The sequence below is a fragment of the Falco punctatus genome (assembly GCF_963210335.1).
Source record: "Falco punctatus genome assembly, chromosome: 4".
NCBI classification, from domain to species: domain Eukaryota; kingdom Metazoa; phylum Chordata; class Aves; order Falconiformes; family Falconidae; genus Falco; species Falco punctatus.
In genome coordinates, this window is record NC_137583.1 from 38,248,798 (window position 1) to 38,275,095 (window position 26,298).

At 67.5% G+C, this 26,298-nt stretch overlaps 4 protein-coding genes across 5 annotated transcripts; 1 reads left to right on the plus strand and 3 right to left on the minus strand.

The window, feature by feature from the left end:
- Positions 1 to 85: 85 nt before the first annotated feature.
- Positions 86 to 2,983, plus strand: MSS51 (MSS51 mitochondrial translational activator). Its single transcript, XM_080383552.1, has 6 exons — positions 86 to 382; positions 672 to 827; positions 1,060 to 1,184; positions 1,403 to 1,966; positions 2,460 to 2,553; positions 2,631 to 2,983. The coding sequence occupies exons 1-6, from the start codon at positions 90 to 92 to the stop codon at positions 2,896 to 2,898; spliced, it is 1,500 nt and encodes a 499-aa protein (XP_080239678.1). The 5' UTR covers positions 86 to 89; the 3' UTR covers positions 2,899 to 2,983.
- A 95-nt stretch (positions 2,984 to 3,078) lies between these two features.
- LOC308062304 (cytoplasmic phosphatidylinositol transfer protein 1-like) lies at positions 3,079 to 10,715 on the minus strand. The gene is given in 12 exon segments (XM_080383587.1): positions 3,079 to 4,019; positions 4,940 to 5,003; positions 5,081 to 5,236; positions 5,327 to 5,422; positions 5,530 to 5,601; positions 6,040 to 6,069; positions 6,071 to 6,136; positions 6,138 to 6,170; positions 6,172 to 6,325; positions 7,786 to 7,934; positions 9,176 to 9,274; positions 10,631 to 10,715. Coding segments are annotated over 11 exon segments (1,134 nt in total). The 5' UTR covers positions 9,224 to 9,274; positions 10,631 to 10,715; the 3' UTR covers positions 3,079 to 3,753.
- A 2,341-nt stretch (positions 10,716 to 13,056) lies between these two features.
- On the minus strand, positions 13,057 to 14,883 carry LOC308062297 (myeloid-associated differentiation marker-like). The gene has a single exon (XM_080383573.1). The coding sequence runs from the start codon at positions 14,180 to 14,182 to the stop codon at positions 13,316 to 13,318; it is 867 nt and encodes a 288-aa protein (XP_080239699.1). The 5' UTR covers positions 14,183 to 14,883; the 3' UTR covers positions 13,057 to 13,315.
- A 135-nt stretch (positions 14,884 to 15,018) lies between these two features.
- On the minus strand, positions 15,019 to 25,904 carry LOC308062277 (uncharacterized protein). Of its 2 annotated transcripts, XM_080383529.1 has the most exons (11): positions 25,635 to 25,904; positions 22,115 to 23,185; positions 17,318 to 17,494; positions 16,833 to 16,961; positions 16,618 to 16,699; positions 16,385 to 16,522; positions 16,160 to 16,277; positions 15,988 to 16,083; positions 15,775 to 15,871; positions 15,500 to 15,551; positions 15,019 to 15,394 (listed from the first exon to the last, which is right to left on the minus strand). In XM_080383529.1, exons 1-11 carry the CDS (start codon positions 25,687 to 25,689, stop codon positions 15,250 to 15,252), a joined length of 2,160 nt encoding a protein of 719 aa, XP_080239655.1. In that variant the 5' UTR covers positions 25,690 to 25,904; the 3' UTR covers positions 15,019 to 15,249. The 2 variants fall into 2 exon arrangements, with proteins under 2 accessions (XP_080239655.1, XP_080239654.1); XM_080383528.1 differs by lacking the exon at positions 25,635 to 25,904 and having other exon boundaries at positions 22,115 to 24,219.
- Positions 25,905 to 26,298: the final 394 nt, after the last annotated feature.

A 26,298-nucleotide genomic window follows, 5' to 3' on the forward strand; every position in this document is an offset into this window, starting at 1 on the left:
TCCCCCTCGCCAGCAGGGACGTGCGGCCGGTCACCAGCTTCACCCGCCTCCTCCGTTCCCCGGACAAGCAAGGAGCAACGAGCAACGGGATGGCGGGCGGGAGGCGGCGTGGGGGCAGTGGGCGGTGTGGGAGACCCCGACAGCAGCCTGGGACCCGCGAACCTGCCCCCTCGCCTGTGCCCCGCTCTCCTGCAGCCGCCATGGCCCAGCAATGTGCAGGCACTGCCACCAGAACCAGCCGCCCCAAGAAGCCCGTGAAGGAGCCAGCGGTGACTGCTCCCGACGTGGACTCGCTGGGCTTCCAGGCCATGGACCACAACGTACCGGGGCTGTCCCACGTCATCCTCCAGAAGCTCAACATGAAGAGCTACGAGGACTACAAGTGAGTGAGCACCCATGGGTGTGTTTCCCCCCCTCCCCGGCCAGAGCATCTTGTGTTGTGCTGACAGCTGGAGCATCTCCCCTGGCTCATCCCACCTTCCTGGCTCAGCGCACATGTGGGCTGCTCTGATGGGGCTTCTGGGTGTGCCCCTCACCAGCCCACTCCCCAGCTCCCCATCCCCCCCCGGGCCAGGATGCTCTTGGCTGGAGCTAAAAATCCTGGCAGCCTTGGAGGGGGGACATCAGCCCTGCTGTGAGGGTCCTGCTCCCCACCCCACTGATGTCTGCAGGTCTGCCATGGATGGGAGGAAGAGTGGCAGTGATTTTGGCATCCGGACTTACTTCGACATGTTCCAGAAGATGGAGGACACCTTCAAGTTTTGCGCTGAGTGCAAGAAGCTCCCCGATGCCCTCCCTGACCCCAAAAGCCTCCGGCGATGCAAGAGGTACGGGAGGGGGGAGCGGGTCTGACGCATGGGGGCTAGATCTGTCCCCTCACTTCCAGCCCGGTGGCTGGGGTAAAGCTGGGGGTGTCTGGCCCCTGCGCCCACCTCCAGCCACAGGACACCCCCAAAACAGCGATGCAACCCTGGGAGGGGGTGGCAGGGAGCCAGGCTTGGTGGGTCGGATCCTGCCCCCCCGCCCCCGTGGCTGCCTATGCTGTCCCTCTCTCCCCAGGTGCCAAAATGTGTACTACTGCGGCGTGGTGTGCCAGCGTGCCAACTGGCCGCTGCACAAGAAGTTCTGCAAGAAGCTGAAGCTGGTGGCCCTGGATCGGTTGGTGGAGTGGCTCATCTTCACAGGTGGGGCAGGGAACACTGCTCCCACCCTGCGTGTCCCCACCCAGCCTGCCTGAGCGCCCCCTCCTCAGGTTGCATGTGTCCTGTGGAGGGATGTGGGGTCCCTCCCCTTGGCTCCAGCTCCCCTGGTCGGGTCCAGCACCCCTGCAGCCCAGGTGGGACAGGCAGCCTGGGTTGCGGGGCCACCACTGCGACCTCCAGCGCTTCTTCCTACCCCACAGGAGACATCCCCTTCCCCACGGACACCTGGACAAAACCCGCCCGGGATGTGGAGGGCTGGGAGGACTGGTTCTCCATGCAGGGGCAGCTGGAGGAGAAGCTGGGTGCCATCCTGTCTGGGCGGTACATGACTATCCTCTGGGCCAATGCCGGGAAGCCCCGGCCGGAGGATAGAGAGCTGTGCGAATCCGTCCGGCGGCTGGTCACTGACTTCCACTCGCGGCCGCTCACCATCGGCTTGGGGCTGCGGCTTTTTGGCATCAACCCCCTCACCAAGGCCCTCACTGTGCATGTGGTGGGGGCATCCCATGTTGAGACCCTCAACACCCGGCTGACGGACTACGATGAGCTGACGCGGATGTTCCCAGGGCACTGGGGCATGGAGGTGGTGATGATTGGAGTGGATGTGGTCAATGGACCCATCATGAGGCCACCCCTGGCCAAGCCAGCACCCCGGGGAAGGGTCTATCTCAGCAGCTACAAGGGGCTTTACCACGACTTCTGGGAAAGCCACGTGGAGACCAAGCTGGCCGCCCGCCCTGACCTGGTGGTGGGCTTTCACCCGGGTGAGTGCCTGCACCACAGAGAGGCCTGGCCCCTCGCCAGCCCACTGCCTCGAGAGGGACATCCTTGGCAGGGTGCAGGGTAGTCCCTGAGCAGCCTGGCAGTGCCTGGGACTGAGCCTGCTGGTGGCCTGGGACATACCCAGGGCTTTGCGCCAAGCCACAACAGGCAGCCAGGGTGAACCCCTGGGGCTTGGCTGCCTCATCCCCCACCAGGCACTCGCCACCACCCACCTGCTGGTCAGTGGGTGTGAGCAGCACCCAAAGGAGTCCCTGCCCTCAGGTCTCAGTGCAGTGGCCCAGGACTCAGCGCCAGGGGTGCCCCTCATACTGGTGGGGAGACAGGACCCACCTTAAGGGTTTCCAAGCCCTATTGCCAGCTTCACCACGCACCCCAGGGGTCTCCAGCACGGAGCGGGTGCTGTTAGAGCCAGCTTTGTCCCGGGCTGGGGTGGGACAGCAGGGAGGTGGAACCGTTACTGCTGTGTCCCTGCAGGTTTCCACGCCTGCCCAGACCTGCTGGCAGGCTGGCTGCCCACCCTCCTGCTGCTGCGGGACTACCGCCTGCCCACCCTCTTCACTGTCTACAGGTAAGCATGGCCCCGCTGTCCCCGGTATGCCAGCACTGCCAGCCGGTAACGGGCCCGTCCTCCCCCTCTCCCGGCAGCGAGCAGGAGCTGAAGTCCTCCCTGCAGATCCTGGTGGAGCTCGAGATGCACATCATGGGCTACGCCACCAACCCCTTTGCCTCACTCCGGCCCGAGCAGGTCTACTCTAGCCCCAACAAGGCACCAGTCTACTGCAGCTCCTACTACATCACCCTGCTGGGGCCAGCGACATCGGCTGTGCCAGGCGCCGAGGAGCTGGAGGATGGTGATGACTGGCAGGGAGAGGAGCCCAGTGCTGCTGGGGGCATCGCCCCGGTGCTGGGCTGACCCAGTCCTGCCTGCCTTACCCACCCAAACCCCAGCTGCTCTCTGCCCTGTCTCAGGACCCTGTCTCCCCATCACAGGATCAGCCATCCTCACTGCACACATCCAGACCCAGGGGATGCAGCACCCCGGCACAGGCATGGCACCCCTCCATGGTGCCAAATAAAACACTGCCAGCAGCTTGCTGACATGTCTTGAGCTTTATTTCCAAAAAGGCCTTTGTTTTCCCAAAGAAAACGGAGGGCTGAGCCTGCCCCAGCCATCTTGGGCAGCCACAGCCTCTGGAGGGATGGCAAAGGGGACCCCAACTGCGGGACCTGCCGTGCATGGGGCTGTGCAGCCCCTGGGGTCCCACAGGGAGCCCCAGCCCAGCACCCAGCTGTCACTGTCACTGTCACGTGTGCTGGGCCCCTGCGCTGGTGCCCACCCTGCAGCATGGTGCTGCAGAATCGCTCGCCAGCCTCTGCAGATGCTCAGCCTGGCACCGGCACCCACCGCAGCCATGGCACATGGGCACTGGGTGCTGCCGCCCTGCTGCTCGCCAGCTTCGACAGCCCCTGCAGAAACTGGGCAGGTGGAGCCAAGCAAACCGGCTCCTGTGGCATCGCCCGATGCTGCCAGGGACCCCTGCTGGCCTGGCATCCCCTCCCCGTGCAGCCAGCAGGTCTGGCATAGCAGTGCTGGCAAGGACCCACGTGGGCACCCGCGATGGTTCAGAGAGGCTGGTACCTCCCCGGGGCTCCCTGCGCCCCGACAGTGGGTCCCTCCCTGGGGTTGGCATCTGTTGGAGGGGCCGTGGTGGGCAGCAGGGCTGGCACAGTCCAGCCGGGGAGGTAGCACGGTGCGGCACTGCCGGCATCACTCTGCGCTGGCACGTTCCCGCAGTGCGGGCAGCGTCAGGGTCTCCGGCGCCGACTTCTTGCGCGGGCGAGTCTTGGGGGGAGTGAGGAAATCGGGGGCCTCGTCGCCAAGGGGGGTGGAGGGGGCGCTGGCAGGGGCCGAGTGCGTGGCTGTGGGCTGCCCCACCTCGCTGACCGAGATGGTGGGTGCCACCAGGCCGATGAGCTCGTTGGTGGCCTCCTGCGTCTCCCGCTCGTAGCGCCGCACCTCCTCCATCGTCATCCCTGCCGAGCACAGCCGGGCTTGGGACCGCTCGGCACAGCCGCATCCTGCACCCCATCATCTTGGGGCAACCTGTGCCCTGCTCACCGGCTTCCCCCCGAGCTGGGGACGGGGAAGGGGACAGGGGCTGGGGACAGGGGGATGGGTAGAGAAGGGGACACTGGGCGGTGCAGCCAGCCCCCCGCTCCAGCACCAGCCCAGCCAGCAGCAGGGAAGGGATGGACAGGCAGCGCAGGCAGGGGAGGGCAGCTGGGCAGTGGGGGGACCCTCCGCCGCAGGGTGCAGGGGGGGCTCAGCATGCATTGTGCACAAGCCCCCCCACCTGCACCCGCCTGCAGGCAGCGTGGCGGGGTCCGGGGTCTCCGTCCCCTGCAGGCAGCGGGGGTTAGGGGTGCTGGCTCCCCAGCTTTTGGTTTGTGGCCACTTGCATCTGAGTCTCGAAGGCCCGGACCTCTTCCAGGGACATGTCTGGAAGGCAGAGAGCCGCTCACCGGGACGGCCCCGTGCCCATGCCAGCCCCCGTGCTGGCCATCGCCAAACATGGGGCTCCAGGCCCGGTGTCTGCATGTGGCAGCCGCCTGAAGCATGTCTCCCTGCCAGACCAGGCATGCAGGCAGCGCAGGCAGGGATGCTGGGGCTCCTATCCCTTGCCCCTGCTCCAGCCAAGCCTTCCCCAGGCATGCAGCGGGGCAGGCAGGTGCGGGGGGCAGTGTGCAGGGGGCAGCGTGTGGGGGGCAGGCAGGCATGGGAGCAGGGGGAGCAGAGCAGGGGGAGCAGGTTGCAGGGGAGCCGGGGGAACAGTGGGAGCTGCCCATGGGGTTAGTGGCATCGGCAGTTAAACCTGCAGCCCCCTCCCACCCTGGGGGTCCACAGCCACCCTGGACTGTGTTCCCCCCTCACCCGGGTGGCCCCGCAAACTCACCGCACCACTCGTCCACCCAGGCGAAAGCCTGCCGGTGCCCGATCAGCAGGATGTCCCGGATCACCTGCAATGCAATGTAGGGGTCAGCACACTGTCACTGTCCCCCCAGTGTCCCCCCACTCCAGCCTGGGCCCCCCTCACCTTGTGCACGAACTGCTCCACCCGCGTCTGCAGCCCCCACACCTCGAACTTGACGCTCACCAGCTTGTAGGAGCACATGATGGGCTTGGTGTGCTGGCGCCAGCCCTCCCGCAGCGGCCCCCGGCCCGTCTTGGTGGAGCTGAAGAAACGGGGGTCCTGGGGGAAGCAGAGCAGGGCCGTGAGCCCCCCAGGACAGGGGACAAGGAGGTGGCCCTGGAGACCCCACTCCACCCCCAGCCGTGCTACCTCCAGGCTGCGGTAGTACCGCTCGGGGATCTCGTCGAAGGCGATGTCCAGGAAGGAGACCTCGTGGTCGCCCAGGATTTTATCGCTGTGGAAAATCTGGGGAGGGGAGAGAGGGGGAGAGGCACCAGCTGCATAGCTGTGTCCCGTCCCCCACCCCCTACCCCCGATGAGTTTGCCAGGTCTCAGCTGTGGTGCAGACTCACGTTCTCACTGTCCCCGCAGTTGTCCTCGTACTTGGTCTCGATGTAAATGGAGAACTTGGGCAGGAAGGAGCACTGCAGGGAGCAGCCATCAGCTGGCCCCCAAGGGACGCCCGTCCTGAGGGACACCCACTCCCAGGGATGCCCATCCTGAGGGACATGCACCCCAAGGGATGCCCAGCCCCAAGGACACCCAATCCCAAGGAATGTCCAGCCCCAAGGACACCCACCCCAAAGGACACTCGCCCCTAAAAACGCTAACCCCAAGGGACACCCAGCCCTGGGGGACACCCACCTCAAGGGACACCCAGCTCTAAAAGTGCTGACCCCAAAGGACACCCAGCCCTGGGGGACACCCACCCCAAGGGACACCCAACCCCAAGGGATGCCCACCTCTAAAAGTGCTGACCCCAAGGGACACCCAGACCTGGAGGACACCCACCCCAGCGCCCCCTCCCCAGCCATGCTAAGTGCTGGGGAAGGGTCCATGTCTCCCCAGTACCATCTCCTTACCGTGTACTCTGCAGGGACACCATGGCACATCAGCATCACGGGGTGGCATCACCGGATGGCACCAAGGGGGAGAGAGGGAGCGGTGAGAGCAGGTAGTGTGTAGTGGTCATGGCCGGGCTCCCCTGGCAGCCCACCACTGCTGCCAGAGAGGGGCAGGGTGCCCAGGTGCCCGTCCCCGCGCCCTGCCCAGGGCTCACCGGTGATGGTGTAGGGGTAGTAGTTCCAGGCCTTCTCCGTGATGTAGAAGATGCGGGGGGTCACTGCCCGCGCCCAGCTTGGCAGCTTGCTGCAGGGGGTGGCGGCAGGGGGGATCCGCTCAGGGCAGGACATGGATGGCGGGCACAGCTCTGCCCAGTGCCACTGGCCCTGCTCTGCCACAGCCCCACATGGCACAGCCCCAGCTCCAGGACCCCCATCCCCTCCCCAGGGACCCTCACTTCTACCCCAGCACCCCCCCTGTACTCTCCACCCCAAGATCCCCCCAGGGACCCTCACCTGCACTCCATCACTCCCCAGGAACCCCTGCACCACCTCCACCCCGGGACCCCTCCCCAGAGACCCCCGCCACCTCCTCAGAACCCTCATCTGCACCCCAGGACTGCCCCTCCCCCCCTCCCCCCAGGGACCTATGCCACCTCCCCAGGATACTCACCTCCACCCCAGGACCCTCACCTCCACCCTAGGAACCCCCCTACAGGGACCCGTGCCACCTCCCCAGGACCCTCAGCTCCACCCCAGTGCCTCAGTCCTCTCCCCAGGACCCCCACCTGCTCCCCAGGCACCCTTACCTCCCCTCCAGGGACCCCCATCCCATCCCTTCCCCAAGGACCCCCTCCACCAGCGCAGGGCCAGGACCCCAGGGTGCTCCTATCCCCCCCAAGCACCCTGCCCACCCTGCCCAGCACCCTGCAGCTGCCCACACTCCCTGGGCAGGATCAGGCCCCGGCAGGCCCCCAGGGGAGCTGGGAGGTGGGTTTTGATTAATTTGCATGCGTTATAAATACCATCCCCGAGAGGGGAATCGTGAGTGCTGTGGCTAAAAATAGCCCGTCTCACGCCAGCTACTCCCTGGCGGGGAAGCAGCCGATGCCCGTGCCGCAGCTGGCAGCGGGGACATGGGGACAGCAGCTCTGGATGCCAGCAGCTGCCCAACGAGCACTCGGGGCTGCGTGTGGGGACACAGGGACACCCCCAGGGATGGGCTGAGCAGCAGCCGGAGCATCCCTGCCAAGCCCTGTGCTGCAGCCCAGGCACCCACCGGTACCCAGAGATGGGTGCCCACCAGGAGAGGGGTGCACCCCTACAAGATGGGTGCATGCCCTGAAGATGGGTGCACCCCAGGAGATGGGTACGGCTGCCAGAGAGGGGTGCACCCTTAGGAAGATGTGGGTGCACCCTGGGTGATGAGTGCAGTCCCTGAAGATGGGTGCATGCCTGGGAGAATGGGCACACCCCGAGAGATAGGTGCAGCCCCTGAAGTCGGGTGCAGGCCGCAAAGATGGGTGCACTCCAGGACTTGGGTGCACCCCTGGGAGACGGGTGCTGCCCTGAAGATAGAGGCACCCCTGGGAGATGGGCGCAGCCATACTGCAGGTTGTCAAGGACCCAGAAAGGATGTTCCCTGGGAATTTTGGAGGGAGGGATAGGGCTACCCACTGCCTGCGCATGCCGCCCACCACGGTGCTTACCCAGAGATGTGGGGCCCCCCTCTCCACCCAGCAGCCCTTGCCAAAGCCACAGCCTCACCTGGAGAGGTGGACGCGCTTCTCGGTGAACTGGCCAGGGCCGTGGATGGGGTCCTCGTGAGGCTCGTTCTTCACCACCTCCACGCCCTCGCCCTTCTCGCTCTCCTGGTGACTGTGCTTGCTGATGGTGTAGAGCTGCCCCACGCGGTACTGCAACCACAGCGCCCGGCCTCAGCACTGCCACCCCTGCCCCGGAGCCCCCCCAGCACTGGGGGCTAATGGCTTTCCAGGCACACCACTGAGAGGGGAAACTGAGGCACGGAGCAAACGGGTGTCAGACCCCGGGCTGTGCAGCAGGCAGGGGTCTCTTGGAGTACCCTGTTTCACCTCTCTGCCCCTGGGCTCCTCCAGCACCCAGGCGAGGGCCAGATCCTGCCCCCCCAGGCTCTTCCCCAGTGCCCAAGTGCCGTGCAGAATGCCTAGAGGCTTTCTGCCCAGCAAGCAACCTGGGAGCCAGGAGAAACCATATATATAATATAGAAAGAGATATGGATATGGATATAAATACGTGTCTGCATGTATTTGATGATGTGGCTGTGCAATAAGTGTTTTATTGTTCTGCTGAAGATCCCATCCATCACCCTAACCGCCAGCGCGATCTTATCGCCTCTCTCCGCCTAATTGAAAACCTTCCCCAGGTGCAAACACAAACCCAGCACCCAGGGAGGGCTGGTGCTGCTGCCGTGGGCACCTTGCCGTGCCTGCCCGCTCCCTGAAACGGCCCCATCGGCTCCAGGTGCTCAGGAGCGACCTTTGGCCAGAGATGCCACCGGCTGCTAGCCATCACCGCTGTTTGCCGATGGAGATTCAGACTCCCTGCCGGAGCAGGGATTGAGCCTGTGGTCCCCATCGGAGCAGCCGCCCCGAGCGCTGTGGTGCTGCGGGCACCCAAACACCCGGTGCGCTTTGCCTGCAGGCTCATCCCATGGTGCTGGCATTGGGCTGCCCCCGAGCAGCCCCCTGCGCTGCCATCAGGCTCGGTGCCCCAAGGTCACCGTGCTCAGGAATGCAACATCCCCCCTGCCTGCACCCCAAAACACGGCTCAGCACTCGCACAGAGCACACGAGCCCAAAGCACACCTCAGCAGCTCGGCCGAGGCAGACAGTCCCTGCCACAAGCCGTGCCACGAGAGGACACCAAAAGGGGCTGCCGTGTCCCCCAGCCGCTCTCCAGGCAGGGACCTGATGCCCTGGCACCCCACTGCTGTGGGTATGGGACCCCCACCCACAGCCTCCTCCATCAGTGGGTGCCTGCAGCTGTCCCTGGCACCCATGGTGGGGAGCTCGGGGCTCTCCTACCTCTGCACCCCTCTTCCCAACCAACACCCCCCTGCTTCCTACCTGGCCCCGGGGGCACAGGCAGCCCCGCCCCCCCCCCGCCCCCCACTCACCTCCTCGGTGGTGAGCGGCATACAGATGCGGTACTCCTTGATGAGCATGGTGGCAGGGGTCAGGCGAAGGCGTGGACGCTGGCGGGGGCACAGCTCATTCTGCGGGGGACCCGGGGGGTGCGGTGAGGGGGGGGGGGGCTGGCGCTCGCCAGCCTCCCACGCTCCCATCCCATCACCCCACGCTGGAGGCAGCCGCCCCGCTCTCAGCACCGGTGACTTCATGAGCGGTTGCCATGGCAGTGGCGTGAGGTCACCGGTGTGAGCAGCAGCCTGGGTGTACCCGGCTGGGGACACCCCGGCACCCCGAAAGCCCCCTGGCGTTAACCCCTTCCCTGCCAAGCAAGCACCCGCTTCCCTAGGCAGCCGTTTTGGAGCACATATGTCGTCCCCCAAACACGGTGCCATCCTTTCGGGGTCCACATCCACACCCAACCGCAGTGTCCAGCGCAGCGAGGGGGTTGCAGGGACACTGGGCTGGGAGCAGGCCTGCCGATGCTCATGGGGACCCACCCCTGGGCACCCACGCTCTGGCCTGCCCGGGGGGGGCTGCTCCCAGGGAGCACCCATGGTCACATGCCTGGCATGGGATGTCCCTTCCTTAGGCTCGAGCCCCCAGCCCAGGGCTGCCCCCCAGCACCTGTTCCAGCTAGTGGCACTGCCAGGCTGCCCTGCTCAGCCCCTCAGCCCCTGCTTGCCCCCCCGGACCCTGCTTCAGCAGGGGCTGGGGATGCTCAGGGTGAGTAACAGAGCAGCTCAGGGGGCTCCTGGCTGCGACCTCCAGCCCCATGGGGCAGGGAGGGGATGCGAGCCCCCCCCAGCAGCCCCCTCCGAACAGGGGACCAGGCCTTGGAGGGGGCAGGTGGGGGCTCACAAGGGGTCTTGTCTGGGGGCAGCTTGTCCAGCTGGGGATGCAGGGGCATCCCCGGGGGCACCGAGGGACACAGCAGCGTCCCTGGGGGACACGGGGGCACCCGCTGGCAGGGCGGAGGGCTGAGCGCTGGTGCCGGGCTGCGGGAAGCCATAACCCCCCCCCGGGGGGGCTTCCTCACCCAGCCCCGGGAACCCACTGCCCCGGGCCGGGGGGCAGAGGCAGCCCCGGCATGCGGCAGGGAGGGAGGGGGGACCCCGGGGCCTCCCGGTGAGCACGGGGCACCCCAGGGTGCCGCGACCCCTGCCCCATCCCGGCACCGGGGCAGCTCGGAGCGGTCCGGGGTGGGGGGGTGGCGGCTGGGGCTGGCCCGGGAGGCGGATGTCCCGCCGGGGGCGGGGGTGGGGTTGGGCGGCTCCAGAGCTGCCCGGGGTCTCCGGCCGGCCGCGATGCCGGGGCGGCGGCGGGCTGGGGGCACGGGGGGGCCGGGACCGGCAGCACCGGCACCGCTCCCCACGGCCCGGGCCCCCGCTCCCCAGCGCTCCCCTCCCGCCCTGCCCCGCCCCCGCCGCCCCGGCCGCACTCACCCGGGCCCGCGGCGGTGCCCGCTCCCCGCCGCCGCCGTGCCCCGGCCGTCCCGGGCCGTGCGCAGGAGCGCGCCGCCCCCCGCACCGCCCCCCGCGCCGCGGCACACCGACCCCTAGGGGGAGGAATGCACCGGCACCGCACCGGGACCCGCACCGGCACCGCACCGCACCGGGATCCGCACCGGCATCGCAACGCACTGGGCCCCCCACCGGCAGAGGCACCGCACCGCACCACCACCGGGACCCGCTCTACACTGTCGCCGGGGCCCGCACCGGGATCTGCACTCACACCAGCAGTGCACTGCACCGGCACCGGGACCCACACTGCACTGGCATCCGCACCGCACCGCAACACCACCGGGACCCACACCGCGCTGGCACCGCACTGCACCGGCACCGGGATCCGCACCCACACCAGCAGTGCACCGCACCGGCACCGGGACCCGCACCACACTGCACCGCACTGGCGTCCACACCGCACTGCACCGGTACTGGGACGCTCACCAGTACCGGGACCCTCACCCGTACCGGAACCCTCACCCAAACCGCTACCTGTACTGCACCGGTACCGGGACCCACACCGCACTGGCATCCACACTGCACTGCACCAGTACTGGGACCCTCACCAGTACCGGGACCTCACCCGCACCACCACCTGCACCGCACCAGCACCAGGACCTGTACCGGCACCGCATATGCACCGCACTGTGCCAGCATCACACTAGCACCAGCCCTGGCACTGCACCGGCCCCAGGGCACAGCATGGGACGCCCTCTGGCATGGCACGGCACTGGGACGCTCCCCTGGCACAGCCTGGCACCAGGGGTCCCTGCACCCACTGGGCTCGGCTGGACCCTCCGCAGCCGCCGTGTGCCCCAGCCAGGAGACACCCTGGGGTGTCCCGCAGGCACAGAGCCCCGATGGGGGTCCCAGGCTGGCCTCTCCCACCCCACTGGGTGTGGGGAGCTGGGAGCCCCCCAGACCTCTTCCTGCACCCCCTCTCACCTGCACCCCACTGCCAGCCTAGCACCCGGCCCCCCAGCCTTACCGCACCCCTGTGCCAGCACCGCCCGTGTGCCACCCGCAGCCGAACACGTTACCGGCACGAAGTGCCACAACTCCTCAGCTGCCACCGTCCCCACGTGTCCCCGGCCTCTTTCCTCCATGAATTTCAATCAACCTGGGCACTAAAAATAGCCGCGCTTGGGCACTGGGCCGGGCTGCACCGCCCGCTGCGGTTCTCCCTTTATTTGCTCCCAAAGCCTGGGGAGGCTGCGAGTGGCTCCCCCCGCCCTACCGGCAGCACGGATGCCGTGCCGTGCTGCCCTGTGCACGTGTGGCACCGTGACACGCTGCGGCCTCGCTGCCCGGGGTGCAGGGGGCACCTCATCCAGCGCCACGGGGTGATGACCACTGTGGGGACACAGACCCGGCGAAGAGGACACCTGCCACATAGCCCTCCAGCCCATGGCGCTGGCATCACCGGCAGTGCTGGGACCCTCCACAGCGTTGGCCCTGGCATAGGGTGCAGAGATCCCACTCACCCACCCATGGGTGCCACATGGTGTCCCAGGCTGGGTCCTTCTGGTGCAGCCATGGTGGCAGCTGGTCTGTCCCATCTCTTGGTGGTGGGGACCCCACTCTGCAGTGATCCCAGAGGCAGCGGTGACGGCCCTGGCATGCCCCATAGCTCCAGCTGCCCAGAGGCAGTGGGGATGGCCCCAGGCTGTGGCTAGGGCCAGGGCAAGCAGTGGCAGAGTGAGCAGCATGGGCTGGGGACGGTGGCCCCAAAAGTGGCTGGGGTGCCCTGCGTGGCACCCATCCCACATCCGGGAGTGCCGTGCCAGGAGCTCTGCCTGCCAGGCACATCTGCCCCTGCCTGCATCTCTCTGCTGCCTTCTTCCTGGTATGCCTGCGATGCCACCATCCTCCCAGGGACATGTCTCAGCACCCCCAGCTCGGGTGACACTGGGTGACAGCCAGCCCCCGCCCTGTGTCCCCCCAGACAGGGGACTCCCCGGCAGCCCCCAAAGGGTAAAGCAGCAGGCACAGGGCTCCTGCCAGCGTAGCTGGAACCAAACCCAGTGGGGTTCCTGCGTGGGGCGGGGGGGGGACAGTGGTGGCAATGAGGACCTGGCGGTGCAGGTGACAAGGACCTGGAGGGCTCTCAGCCCCCCCAGCAGCCGCATTCCTCCCGAACCTGTTCGGCAGGATCCTGTGCCGGTGCCAAGGCAAAGGCATCCGGGTTGGGTTTTTCCTAGTCATGCCCTGCTTCCCTCCGGTCAACAAGGAGAAAAGATTTGCAGGAGCCCTGTGCCCCCCCGGACTGCTGCCGGTGCCCCCCGTTTCTCACTCCTAAGCCACCCATGCCACCAAAGAGGGCCCCACAGAAAGCCGGGCAGGGGAAGAAAGGAGTCAGAAGCAAGTGAAAAATGACCCAATTTAATCCCAAAGCCCCCCCTGGCCACAGGGGTCTGGGAGCACCCCGGTCCCCCCTGCCTGGCTCAGCCCCCTGGGGCACGGGGCTGAGCGCACCCCCGGGAGCACCCTGTGGCTCCCTGCTCCGGCGTGGGGAGAAGGAGCTTTCCAAGGCGTCCAGCCTCTTCCTCAGCTCCACCGGCAGCCCTGCACCAGCACTCAGCCGCGTCCCACCACCCCTCACCCCACCGGGGCCACCTGCAGCCCTTAGGGAGATGCCCTGATGAAGACCATCTTGGTGGAGTAGACCAGGTCCACCAAGTAGGCGATGAGGTTGAAGATGGTGAGGAAGGTGACCCCCAGGCACTTGTTCCACCAGCAGTTCCTGTCGCAGGGGTCGGGACGGCTCTTCCCCCTGAAGCTGTAGAGAGGCCAGATAACGGTGGCAGTGATGTACATCATCAGGGCCAGGGTATTGTAGCCCACCAGCATCTTCTCCAGTGGGAAGGGCATGTAGGTGAGGCACCGGCCGATGGTGAAGATGATGATGAGGAGAGTGACAATGAAGCAGATGGAGTAGACAGCCACACACCACTGCAGGCCAGCTTCTGAACTGTAGGCATCCAGCAAGGAGAAGATGAGACAAGCCACGTAGGCTTCAAAGACCTTGAGGAGCCCAGGGACAGTGGAGAGGAAGCTGCTGATGTCCCCTGGCTTGGCACGGGTAAGCCCCACCTCGAGGGCGTAGGCGAGGAAGCAGAGGCAGGAGGCGGTGGTGGCCACAGCCTGCCGGGCACACTTGCTGCTGCTGCAAGGGCTGCTGATGAAGGTGGAGGGGAAGACCACTGAGGTGGTGAAGACCATCAATGCTGCCAGCATGGAGAAAGCCGAGGTGAAGTCATCCCAGGAGAGCGGCAGCTTGGAGTAGAGCTCCAGCAGCTCCAGCACCAGCACCAGCAACGTCACGGCAAAGCAGAAGCACCAGGTGAACATGCACCATGTCCCATAGGGACCCTCAAAGTCCCCGGTGGAGGCCACCAAGCTGAAGGCGAGGCAGGACAACACGATGGCAAAGATCCGGGCAATGCCCACCCAGGAGGTCACAGCACGGAGGTTCACTGTCACCATGGCCATGGTCCCGGCCAGCTCTCCCACCCACACCGCGGCCAGGAAATGGGTGCTGCCCACAGCCGCTCTTATCTGGGTGCCGGGACAGAGGGGTGGGGCGCAGGGCAGGGAGCTGCCGGCCCCCCCGAGCCACCCGTGCCCAGGACCCCCAGCTCTGCTGCCACCGCCACCACGCAGGGCTCCCGGGGGTGGCTGCTGGGGGCTTGCGGCAGCACCAGCGCGGGCGGGTGGATCATTAACGCGGGGCCGGGCGAAGGGTGCCGCACTCACGGTGGCGCCGAGCCCTGAGGCGTGGAGCCACCGTGTGCTGCCAGCCTGGCACGGCACCTAGGCCCTCCCCATGGCGGGAGGCACAAAGGGCCCTTTCATGCACCCCCAGAGTACCGGGGGGGGGGGGTGCCCTGACGCCCCCAGCCCCCGGGCCTGGCAGCCAGCAGGGCAGCACCCACCGGATCCCCCCGAGGGGTTTGGGGGGCTGCACCCAGTGCCGGGTGCCCCTGGCAGGGGGGTGCCATGGCGGGGAGCGACTGGGTGTAGCCCCCACACACCCTTCCCGGCACCTCCGCCAGCCGATAAGCGGCTCAAAGTCCGGTTGTGCCAGCTGCCATCGGCAGGGTGGGTGAGCTGGCCCTGGGGAGGGACCCGCACGCTGCCCGCCCTGGCTACCCCTGGCACCACCAGCGCCCCGCCGGCAGCACCGCCACCTCCCCAGTGTGCTGCCCAGTGCTGGCACCGCACACATTGCTGGGGGGGGGGGCGGGGGGTTCGCCCCATGGCCCCAGAGGCTGGAGCAGCACAAGGTGGGCGGCACGTCAGAAATGGAGAGTCCAGCAGGAGGATGATGATGGCGAAGGTTGAAGGCTCTAGCTTCATCTTTAATGCTGTGCAGGGTCCAGGGGGTCTGTGCCCACGGCGGAGCTTGGGGACAAAGGACCTGGGGACCCCAACCCGAGGCAGTCTGGCACTCTCGGGGGGCTCCTCACCCCGGGCAGGGTCCGGGCACAGCCACTGCTGGGCAGGGGATGGGCACTGCTATGGGGGTCCAGCAGCAGCGCCGGGGGGCACGTGGTGGCTCAGAGGTCACTGCTGCCCTCGGCCTTGCCAGGCAGCCCGTTGAGGGGGCTCAGTGCTGGCCGGTTGCTCTCGTTCAGCCGCCGCACACGGTAGCTCTCGTAATGGACGTTGTGGGTGATGTCCTTCAGGTCCTGCAGGTGGGACCTGCCCGGGGTGGCAGCGGGGAGGAAGGGCATCAAGTCACCATCCTCCTTCACCCCGCCATCCCCCCTGTGGGGTGCTGGCCCCCCCACCCCATCCCCCACTCACCGGATCAGCAGGTCCCGCAGGAGGGGGAACTCGCAGTGCGCTGGATTCTCCACTGCAAAACAAGGCAGAGCGGGCAGCAGGGCTGGCAGGGTGCAGGCAGGAGGGCAGGGCAGCGAAGGGATGCCCAGGGAGCACATCCCAGCAGGCTCCAAGTACCACTGGAGCACTGGCACAGCTCCACCCAGGCAGGAATGCGCCCACAGGTGCTGCTCCCCGCAGCCCCGGCAGACTCGCCGTACCTGGGGAGGGCTGGGGGTGCGAGGGGCTCTACTCACCTTCAATGATGCCCCATTTGGTCTTGCGGCCCAGCACCCGCTTGCCATTGACCTGGTGCTCCTGGTCTGCCCCCACCACGGCAAAAGGGATCTTCTCCTGCCGGCACAGAGAAGCGTGCTCACCCTGGGGTGCTGCCAGGCTCCCCCGGGGGTGTCTCCCCCACCGTGGTCCCCAGGGACCAGTATCCCCAATCCCAGCATCCCGGCACTCACCCGAATCCTGTCATTCAACACCCTGTCATCTGGGTCCTGGTCAAAGTCCTCTTGCGGGTACACGCTGATGGCGTGGGTCTTCAGGTCCGCCTGGATCTGTGGGATACAGGGCTTGAGCCGGGGCTGGGGGGACACAGGGCACCCTGGGATCCCCTTGGGGACCTGCCCTCACCTGCTGCTTAAACTCTGCCCGTTCCTCCAGGGTGAGCGTGTCAGCTTTGGCGATCACTGGCACCACGTTGACAATCTTACTGAGCCGCCGCATGAATTCTAGGTCCAGTGGGCGCAGCCTGCCAAGTATCACCATCACCCCGGGGTGACCCGCACCACCATCACCCCAGGGTGACCCACACCACCACACAGGGAACACCCATGGGTGCTGTGAATGGCGACTCACCAGTGACCCGTGGGGGGGATGAAGTAGACGCATCCATGGACCCGGGTGTCTGGGATCTTCCTCTTGCGGGTAATGAGGATCTCCTCACGTAGGTACCTCTCATACTGCTCGTTGATGTATTTGATGATGGGGTCCCAGCTGAGGATGAGGAGTTGGGGGACAGCATCTGAGCTCAACCACCACCCCAAACTGCCACCCACCAAGGTGGGGTGCTGCACCTCACTGTGTCCTACCAGTTTTCATTGTTGATCTGGTCCCCAAAGCCTGGTGTATCCGTCACCGTCAGCTTCATCTTCACGCCCTTCTCCTCAATGACTGTGGGGCAGAGATATGGGTCAGTGGGGACCAAGCATCGGGGAGGAGGCTGAATCCCTGGTTTCAGACCCACCCCTGGTCCCCAGCTTCTCCCCAGGGTTGGTGGGACAGAATCTCATGGCAGAGACCTTACCATGGGTGACGGACTGCAGCTGCACTGTTTTGGGGATGCGTTCCTCCTGGCTGGGCTGCGAGGCTTTGCGGCTCACCTTGGACTTGAAGAGGGTGTTCACCATCGTTGACTTCCCCAGCCCGCTCTGCCCTGTGAGGACACCGGCTCTTTGTTGTTGTCTGTCCTGCCCCCCCCCCATCCCCCCACACCGGGAAATTAATTCCCCCAGGGTAGTAACACCTTGGTATCCATTTGGGATAGCTTTGGTTTAACCCATGAATAAATTTATTCCCCACGGCAATAACCCCTTGGTACCCATTTCAGAGCATCCCAGAGGTTGAGACGAGCTCACCCATCAGCATTACTATGTTATGGGGTGCGGGGTGTTGCTCCTCTTCTGATTACTGATGCTTAAATCCCTTAAAAGCATCATTTCCCCCAACATGGCAGCATCAGAGCCAGGAATCCTGCCCCAACAGGGAGCAAACCCCGTGCCCAGTGCTCACCCACAACCATGATGTTGAACTCAAAGCCCGTCTTCATGGTTTTGATTTTCATCTGGTCGAGCACGGCTTCGATTCCCACATAACCAAAGAGCTGGCAGCCCGCCGGGCTGGGTGCCACCTCCTCCTCCGGCATGGCCGATGGCTCCATGCTGCACTCCTCAGGCTCCAGGCTGCTCCCTGCATGGGTGGGCAAAGGCGGGTGAGCCCAGACCCCCCCAGTGCCCACCCCTCTGCCAGCACCGTTGCCCCAGCAGCAGCCGTCCCGGTGGGCATGCAGCCCCGTCACATTCCTGGCAGCCAGCGAGGCTCGGCATGGCAACGGGGCATGTCACCCCCCTGGGCGGAGGGGGACGGGGAGGTGCCATAGTGGTATCCTCGGGGTGCCCGTGCCACCGGGCAGCCCTGTCCACCCTCTGTCATACCACCGGTTGCTCTGCGAGGTGGTTGCATCGGGGACCGTGGCCACCGCTGGCACCCTTCACCCAGCCCACGCTGCCACCCACACTGAGGCCACCTCCTGCAGTACCCACTGTGGCCCTGGTGCACCTGGGGAGCTCCAGGCTTGGGGCAGGACATGCCACCCACGTTGTACCCTACATTGGCCCCTGCCAGGGTGAGGGGCACCCGCCTGCAGCCATGGAGGGGGGGGGGGGCTGGGGAGGGGCAGCGCAGGCACCAGCACAATCCCAAGCCCTGGGGACATGCAGGCTTTTCCCGGGGAACCCTGCCTAGAGCGTGCCCCAACTTGGGGGCCACCAGAGCCCTGCGCCCGCCTCAGCCCTTTGTGTGGCAGCTTGGGGGGCCCCCAAGCCCTTTCTTCCTCCCCCTCCTCCTCCTGCTGCCCGGCATGGCCATTGTTCAGGTCCTACCTCGGCGCCGCGGTGCCCTCACTCAGCACCCCGCTACGGTCAGGGGGGGTCCCTTGCCCGCCATCAACATCCTTGCCTCCATCAGCGCCGCAGCCCGTCCCCCTTCTCCCCGCCAGCCCCTGGCTGGCACCAAACCCGTCTCTGGCGAAGCTGCCGCTCCCACGCATGACCAGCATGGCAATATCCCTCCCCCCTCCCTCTCCCCCCGCAGCCCCCCTCCCCGCCACAGCCAAGCCCCTGCGCTGAGTTTACCAGTTGCCCAGCGGGGTGGGGAAGGTGCCCACCCAGCACCGCTCAGACTCCAGCCAGGCCAGCATGGACACCGACCACAGCCCAGGGATGCTGTGTGTGTCCCCCCATCACAGCACCCATCACCTTCACCCCCATGGGTGGCTGCAGTGGCACCGAATGGGAGCGCTCAACTTGCGGGTACCATCCCCGCTGGCACCCACCGGCTGTCTGGCACCAGGGATCACCCTGCGCCATGCCCCTTCAGCAGCACCCATGCCCAGCCCTGGTGCACATGGTAGGGCAAGGTGAGGTGGTGGTCCTGCCCCCCAACCCGCTGCCGCAGTGCCCCACAGCGCCTGCGTCCCCCCATGCCGCAGCCTCCCCGCCTGCCACATATGTGCCAACCGGTTCTTGGCGTTGGCGAGGCTCAGGCGGCAGCTTGCTGACGGCTGAGGCTGCCGAGTTGGCCTGCCGGGGCCGCGGCCCTGTGCCACGTAGCCTGGGGACCAGGGACATGTGGGCAGGGTCCGGCCCCAGCCAGCCCAGAGGCACCAGGAGATGATGGAGCCAAACATGCCCGTTGCCACAGCAACAGCATCCCAGCGTGGGGGGAAACGCAGCACCCTGTGCTCACTGGTGGGTGCAAACCCACCGCCTCGCCAGGGTGACAGCAGGAGCACAGCCAGGCAGCAGGTGCTCAGGAAGGTGGCAGCGTTGGGGACAACAGTGCTGTGTGTCCCAGCTCCCCCCACGGGAGTTCTCGGAAGTGGTGAAACAGCTGGGGACTTCCTGGTGACAGTGGTGACACCCAGCTGGGGGGGGTGAGGGTGGACGACGAGGGCAGGGTGCTGGGACTCCCCCCGCCTCCCCGATGCTCACCTGGGCATGCCACTGCTCCCAGGGCACACTGGCCCCCTGTACCCCCACCCTGGTCCCTGCCAGCCCTGGCAGCTGCCAGACAGAGCCAGAACCAAGTGATGCAGCCACTGCCTGGAGCCACCCAGGGTGGCCAGCCCCCACAGGCAGGGTGCAGTGCTTGCACCCCCCCCAGCTCCCTGGGGTGCTCCCCAGGGTGCAGCACCCATGCAGGGGCCCAGCCATCACATGTTGCCTTGTGCCAGTGGCATGGCCAAGCAGGCACATACCGCTGGAGGGGTGGTGGGCAGAACCACGGGGCACATGGCAGCGCTGAGTGCTGCACCCACAACTGCCTCCCCCGTGGGGCCAGAGCCCCCCACATCCCTGCCCTTGCTGCCAAGACCCATCAGCGATGGCCAGCAGCTGGGTGGCCACATGGAAGCTCTTCGGCATCACCACGCACCTCCAGGGCGAAGGGCTCCTGCAGCCAGACCTGTTCGAGGACTCATTAAAGATGCCCTTGTTTTCCAGGCAGGGACAAGTAATCCCGGGTCCATGGTGTCCTCCACAGTTTTAATTACTGATGCGGGGCTAATTGGCCAGTTCCCTGGGGAAGCCTGTAATAAGGCTCTGGGGGTGGAGGGTGCTGGGAGAGGATGAGCCGGGAGTGGAACTCCCAGCCCGGCTGCTCGCCGCTGTGCCGAACTGGGCATCGGATGTGGAGAGCTTGGCTCCCGATGGGGTGGGCACGGGGAGATGACCCCTCTGGCAAAGGGATGGAGGATTTTGGGGATGCGGACGGAGAGCTGCCCACTACACTGGCAAGGAGCTCACTGCAGCTCTACCTGCCTGGCCGAGCACAACCCAGAAACACCAGTGCCTCTCCCAGCACCAAACACAACCCAAGGGGACACCGGTGACAAAACCCATCTGCGGCCAGACCCGGAGCCAGCCTGCCCGGCTCGCCGTGGTGCAGGCGGGAGCCACGGCACAGGGCTGGGGACCGCTGGCTGCTGGCGATGAGCAGAAGCAGAAGTGATCCACTGAGTGAAACCCCGCGCCCCGCAGCACCGCCTGCCTGCTGGGTACCTGGGGGGCTCACCAGCAGCACCCCCTGCCTGCACGCTGCCCTGCCCGCTGCCGCCCCGACCATCCCTACCTGGGCAAGCTGGCCCGAGCCGGGGCTGCTGCTGCTGCGAGCTGGTCACCGGGGCCAAATGGCTCCTGGGGTGCAAGGCGGGGAGGGCGGCTGCAGCCCACGGCTCCTCCTCCGATCCTCCTCCTCCTCCTCCTCGCCCCAGGCCCTGCGTGGGCGACCCGGGCGACCCGGGCGCTCTCTCGGCGTGGAAGTGAAACACAGCGGCTGCTGGCTTGTTCGGCACGTACTCCCATGGGGCACGGGACCGAGCATGCCATACTGACCCACGGCCACCCACGGGTGCCAACGGCTGGGGGCCACGATGGCCTCCTGGGAGAGGAAACTGTGCGTCCCCACCTCTTCCTGGCAGAGAAACCGCTGTGGCTGAGCAGCACCTGCCAGTCCCGTGCCATCTGCAGGGCAGCCGGTGCCCACACGATGCCTGCCAGCTCCTGCCCTGCTCCTCAGCCTGGGCATGCCATGCTCAGCCACCCTGCCGTCACCCCAGCTTGTCCCTGAGCACTGACCCCATCATCCTGGCTCATCCCTGAGCACTGTTCCCATCAGCCCAGTTCAGCCCTGAGCACTGTCCCCCTCTGTCCCCATCATCCTGGCTCATCCCTGAACACTGTCCCCATTGCCCCGGTTCAGCCCTGAGCACTGTCCCCCTTTGTCCCCATCACCCCAGCTTGGCCCCAAGCACTGTCCCCTCCGCCCTGGCCGGGTGCCGTGGGCAGTGGTGGCCGGTGGGGCAGCCAGGCTGGCTGGGCAGCGCGGCCACGGGCATTGCTGGGGGATGATTCACCCCAGCCCGGGGCAGATGTATGGATGCCTTCACCGGCGTCAGTACTTAGAGCCCGGCGACGGCAGCTCTCATGACACCCCAGCGAGACGGGCAATGAACCCCAAGCACTTAAACAGGGAGCACCGGCAGCAGCGGCCATCTCCGGCCACACCAGTGCCCTCCAGCCTTCCCCGGAGCAGCCGCTGGGAAGAGGGACACTGGGGGTCCCCTACCCCATGCTTGGAGATGGGCATAGGCTCGGCCATGCCCACACCGGCACGGTGGGAGCCAGAGGTGCGGCTGTGCCGGGGAGCCCCGCATCCTTCCCCCCGGCACGAGGCACGCGCCGAGCACGCCCGAGCACACCTTGGCCCCCCGCCACCTCCTCCACCCCCACGGGAAGGGAGGAACAGGATCCGTCCCCGTGCCAAGGCAAGGAGGGATGAGAAAGGAAAAAAGCGCTGGACGCGGGACAAGATCACGGCGATAGCCGGCACGCGCAGGGCCCCGGCACTCGGCCGCCAATGGGGCACATGTGTCCCGACCTGTCTTCCCGCGCTGGGGAAAACAATTAGTGCTGGGGCGGCGTGGGAAGCTCGCCAGGCACCCTGGGGCCAGGCGGGCCGGGAGTGCTGCCAGTGCCGCACTCAGTTCCGCGCCGCACAGCCCCCCCGCTAGACACCATGCACCACGCCGGGCGGCATCCAATGTGCCCCACGGCCCTGGTGGGGACCAGCGAGCCGGTGGGGCTCATTCTGTTCCCAGTGTCACCATCACCCTGCTTCAATGCCAACCCTGGCATCAGCAGTGCCAGGGTGGCTGGAGGCAGCAGGGCTCAGCAGGGGGTTCTGGCAGCACCACCCCCGGCAAGGGGGTCCCAGTGGGAAGAAAGGAGGGGGGACAGGAGCAAGTCCTACCGTGCTCTGGCATCACCGCAGCCCAGCCGCCATCTGCAGCATCACCAGGAGCCATTGCCACCACGCAGGGTCCCCGCAGCCCCGCCAGCCCAGCGCCGGGGGGGTTTGCCCTGATTCCAGTGGCCGCTGCCAGAGTCCCCAGGGCCGGTACCAGCACCAGACCCCCAAGGAAGGTGGGCTGGGAGCTCACTTGCACCGTCTGCGGCTGGGACACCAGCTTGAAGGTGGTGGCTTGGGGGGCTGGCAGCCCCCCAGCCCTCCCTGGGGAAGGGGTGGTGGGGGCCGAGGGTGCCTCCCCCTGGCCCCGGGCGAGCGGCAGGGGCCGGCATGCCGGGCTGGGGCTGGCGCTGAGGCTGACCCTCAGCTGTGGCCGGGGCAGGGTGCGGGGGGCCACATCCCACCCTCCTGGCAGCTGCCCCCCCGGCCCCTCAGGGAGTGTGAGCAGCCCTGGGGCTTCCTCGGTGCCATCATATGGGGCCAGGGAGGAGGAAGGCTGGTGGGTGAGAGGCTGAGTGGCAGAGCTCCGGCTGCCCCACGGCAGGGGGTCCAGCTGGGGGGTCCCCACCCCTGGCTCCTCAGCGATGTGCAGGTCCAGCGCTGGCAGTGAGCCGTGGCTGGCGGCAGCCCCACAGAGGGGATGCTCCAGTTCTGCTGGGAAGACACTGTTATGGGACGGGACCTTCTTCAAGCTGGGGCCAGTAGCTGTGGGGGAGCCTGGTGGCTGGGGGGGCCCCGTGGGCGCAGGGCTCTCCAGGCTGGAGGATGAGCTGCGGAGACTTTCGCCGTCACTGCCCGGCCCCGCAATGAAGCCCTGGTGAGTCTGGAAGGAGGTGATGCGGGTGATGCCGGTGCTGGCGCTGCTGTTGGTTCGGCCAGCGGAGAGGCTGGTGCTGAGCTGGCTGTGCAGCACTGGGCTGGGAGCTGGGCTGGGGCCGGCAGCGGTGCCTGAGCGGGGCGGGTGGTCGGGCTGCAGTGGCCGGCAGCTCTCACCAGTGCCCAAGGGCAGCGGGGACACCAGTGGGGAGCCGGACGCCTCGTCCCCATCCTCCACCTCAAAGGACTTCTTCAGTGCTGGGGACAGAGAGAGATGCTGACATGAGAGTGGCACCCGATGGCACCCATGGCCAGGCACCCACCCCCGCCAGCCCCCTGGCCAGCCCTGTACACGGGCCCCCCAGCCGTGCTGTGCGGTGCCAGCACCCCGAGGTGCCCCTGCACAGCCAGGTGCCAAGGGGCCATCTGTGCGCCCATCCCGCATGGGAACCCTGCTCGATGCCGGCAGCCTCCGGCTCTGCCGCATTGTTCCCCGTGGGTTTGATCATTGTTGCCGGTTTATCTGCGCCCGGCCTGCCCTGGCTCCCGCAGCACACTACCCGCTTTATTCCCCCTGTAAGAGATCCAGCCGAGTAACCGGATCCCCCCCGCCGGACCCTCTCCCCCTGTATCCATCCAAACAGCCGGGCTGGGAAGGATTGCGGCCCCTTACAGAGCATTAACCCTGAAGCCTACTGATGGCGAGGCAGCCCAGAGCTATTGCTGCAGCCTCCCACACGGCTTCCCAGCAGTGGTGGCAACCACGACCCCATGGCACGGCCCTGGGGCTGCTGCTAGTGCAAATGTGCCTCCCACTCCCCGGACCCCCCTGCCACCCCACAGGCATCACAGCGCCTGGCTCCAGTGCACAGCCTCCTGCCTGAGCGGAGCAGGTGCTGGGTGCTTGGCAGCGGTGGGTGGCCCCTCTCCCCCCCGGGCACCGCAGCCTGGCTGGGCACCACCGTGGCAGGTCTGAGCAGCCGGGACCCCCGAGAAGCCCCTGTGGTGTAGCCGCCCCCTCCCTCCCTCCAGCCGCAGTACAAGGCCCCCCCAAGAGCCGTGCTCCTGCCAGCTCTGCCAAAGCAGCACCGTCGGGTGCCGGCAGCTGGTTCCCCGGCCCCCGGGAGAGCATGGGGGGCCCAGACCCCCTCCCCCAGGCAGCCTTCCTCATCCCCGCTGCCAAGCACGGGTGGCTGCCTCCGGCGGGGAGGCTGAGGGGGGGTGGCCCCCGCTGCGCCCCACCACCCCCACCGTGTCGGCACGTGCGCCAGCCTGCCCCAGCATGGCACTGCCGGCACGAGGCCGACCTCACCCTCCTCTTCCTCAGCCCTGTGGCTGCTGCCTGGGCTCGACCACAGTGCTGGGGGCAGTGGGGTGGGGGGGTCCCGTCCCTGCCCCCTCCCCAGCTCACCTCTGTGCCCGGGGCTGGGCAGGGGTCAGGGGCCAGGGTGCAGGCACTGCTAATAACAGCTCCCCCGGGCAGGTATTTCTCCAGCCGGTTCTGCTTGGTCAGGCTGCTGGGGGGGCCATGGGGCCGGCAACCCCCCTACCCCGTGTCATGCGTCACCCCACACCTGCCCCTGGCCCCTGGCCATCCACACCCAGAGCCTGCCCAGAGTGACGGGGTGGGTGGGGGGCAGCAACGGGGGGGTGCAGAGAAGGTGTGGGGTGGCAGGGGTTTAGGGGGAATGGGAGGGGGTGGGGGGGATGTTGAGGCATGGGGGGGAATGGCAGGGGGATATTGGGGAATGGCAGGAGGTATAGGGGGGCTGACAGGGGTATAAGGCAGGGGGGTGGCAGGAGCATACGGGGGGGATGGGGGTATAGCAGGGGGGATGGCAGGGGGGATGGGGGGGATGGCAGGGGGGATTGGGGGATGGCAGGGGCATATGGGGGGATGGTGAGGGGAGAAGGCAGGGGGTATGGGGGGGATAGCAGGGGCATATGGGAGGATGGCAGGGTGTGTGGAGGGATAGCAGGGGCATATGGGGGGAATGGGGTGGACAGATGGCAGGGGGCATGGAGGGGGGATATGGGGGGATGGAGGGGGATATGGGGGTGTCAGGAGCCGGGGGCCAGCCGGCAGTGGCGGGGTTAAGGTGCCCGGGGTAGGTGCACACATTCCTCCCCGGCGAGTGCAGCAGCAGCCCCGGGGTCGGGTTTCGCCGCCCGCCACCCCCGCCACCCCCCCGCCCGCGGCCTCCGGGAAGCGGCCGGGACCGATCGCGGGCGGGAGGAAGGCAAACCCGCCCGGGGGGGCACGGGGGGGCACGGCGGGACGCGGCCCCCGGCTCCCCCCGGCCACCGGCCCGGGGCGGGGGGCGCTCGTACACGCGAACACCGGGGGGGGTTGCATCCCACGCCCCCCCTTCCCCTCCGTGCGCCCCATCAGGCACAAGCCAGCAGGCGCGCTCTGCCGGGGGCAGCCCCCGGGGGGGGGTCGGGGGTGGGGAGCAGCCCCCCACGACACACAACCCCCGGGGGCGGGCGGAGAGCAGCCCCCACGACACGCAGCCCCCGGCGGGAAGAGAGCAGCCCCCACCCGCGATGCTCAGCTCCTGGGGGGCATCCCATGCCCACCCCCAGACGCCCAGCCCCAGCAGCATCCCCCCCTCGATACCCATCCCTGAGGGCATCCCCCCGCGCTGTACCCAGCCCCGAGTGGGGGTCGCAGCCCCCGGGGGGGGTCTCGCATCCCCAGCCGCACCTTCGAAGTCGGAGAGGATCCCGTCCAGGTGCTCTTTGACGGAGAACCGAGCCATGCCGGGGCGGGGGGGGCCGGCGGCTGCCGCCCACCCGCGACACCCGCATGGGGAGGGGGCAGCACCGGGGGAGCGGAGCGGAGCCGCGGCTGAGCCCGCCGAGCCCCGCGACGGGACGGGCCGGCGCCGGCTGCCCTCGGCGGGGAGGGGAAGGGGGAGGGGACCGCCGGGGGGAGGGGAGGGGGGAGGTGCTGCCTGCGCCCCCGCCCCGACCGGACCCCCCTCCACGGCTCCCCGGAGCCCCGCCGCCCCTCTCTCACCACGCCGGGCCGTGCCCCGCGCTGCCGCAGCGCCCCCCCCCCCCCCCCCCCCCCCCCGCCCCGAGGAGGGGGCGCCCCCCGCCCGCCGCCCCGCAGTTGCGGAGCCCACGCGTTGCCCGGCCCCACGGCGCTCCCCTTCCCCAGGGGCACCCATGACCCTGGCCCTGCTGTGGGTGCTGCCCGTGCCCGCACTGCGGCAGGGGGTGTCCCGGGAAGACTGGGGGATGGGGGGATCTGGCCGTGCGGGGTGCCAGGTGGGTTATGCAACCGGCTGCCCCAGTTTGGAGTTCCCAGTTTGGAGCTGGGGCAGGCAGGGCTGCCTGCCGTTTACCCTCTGGCTGGGTGGGTG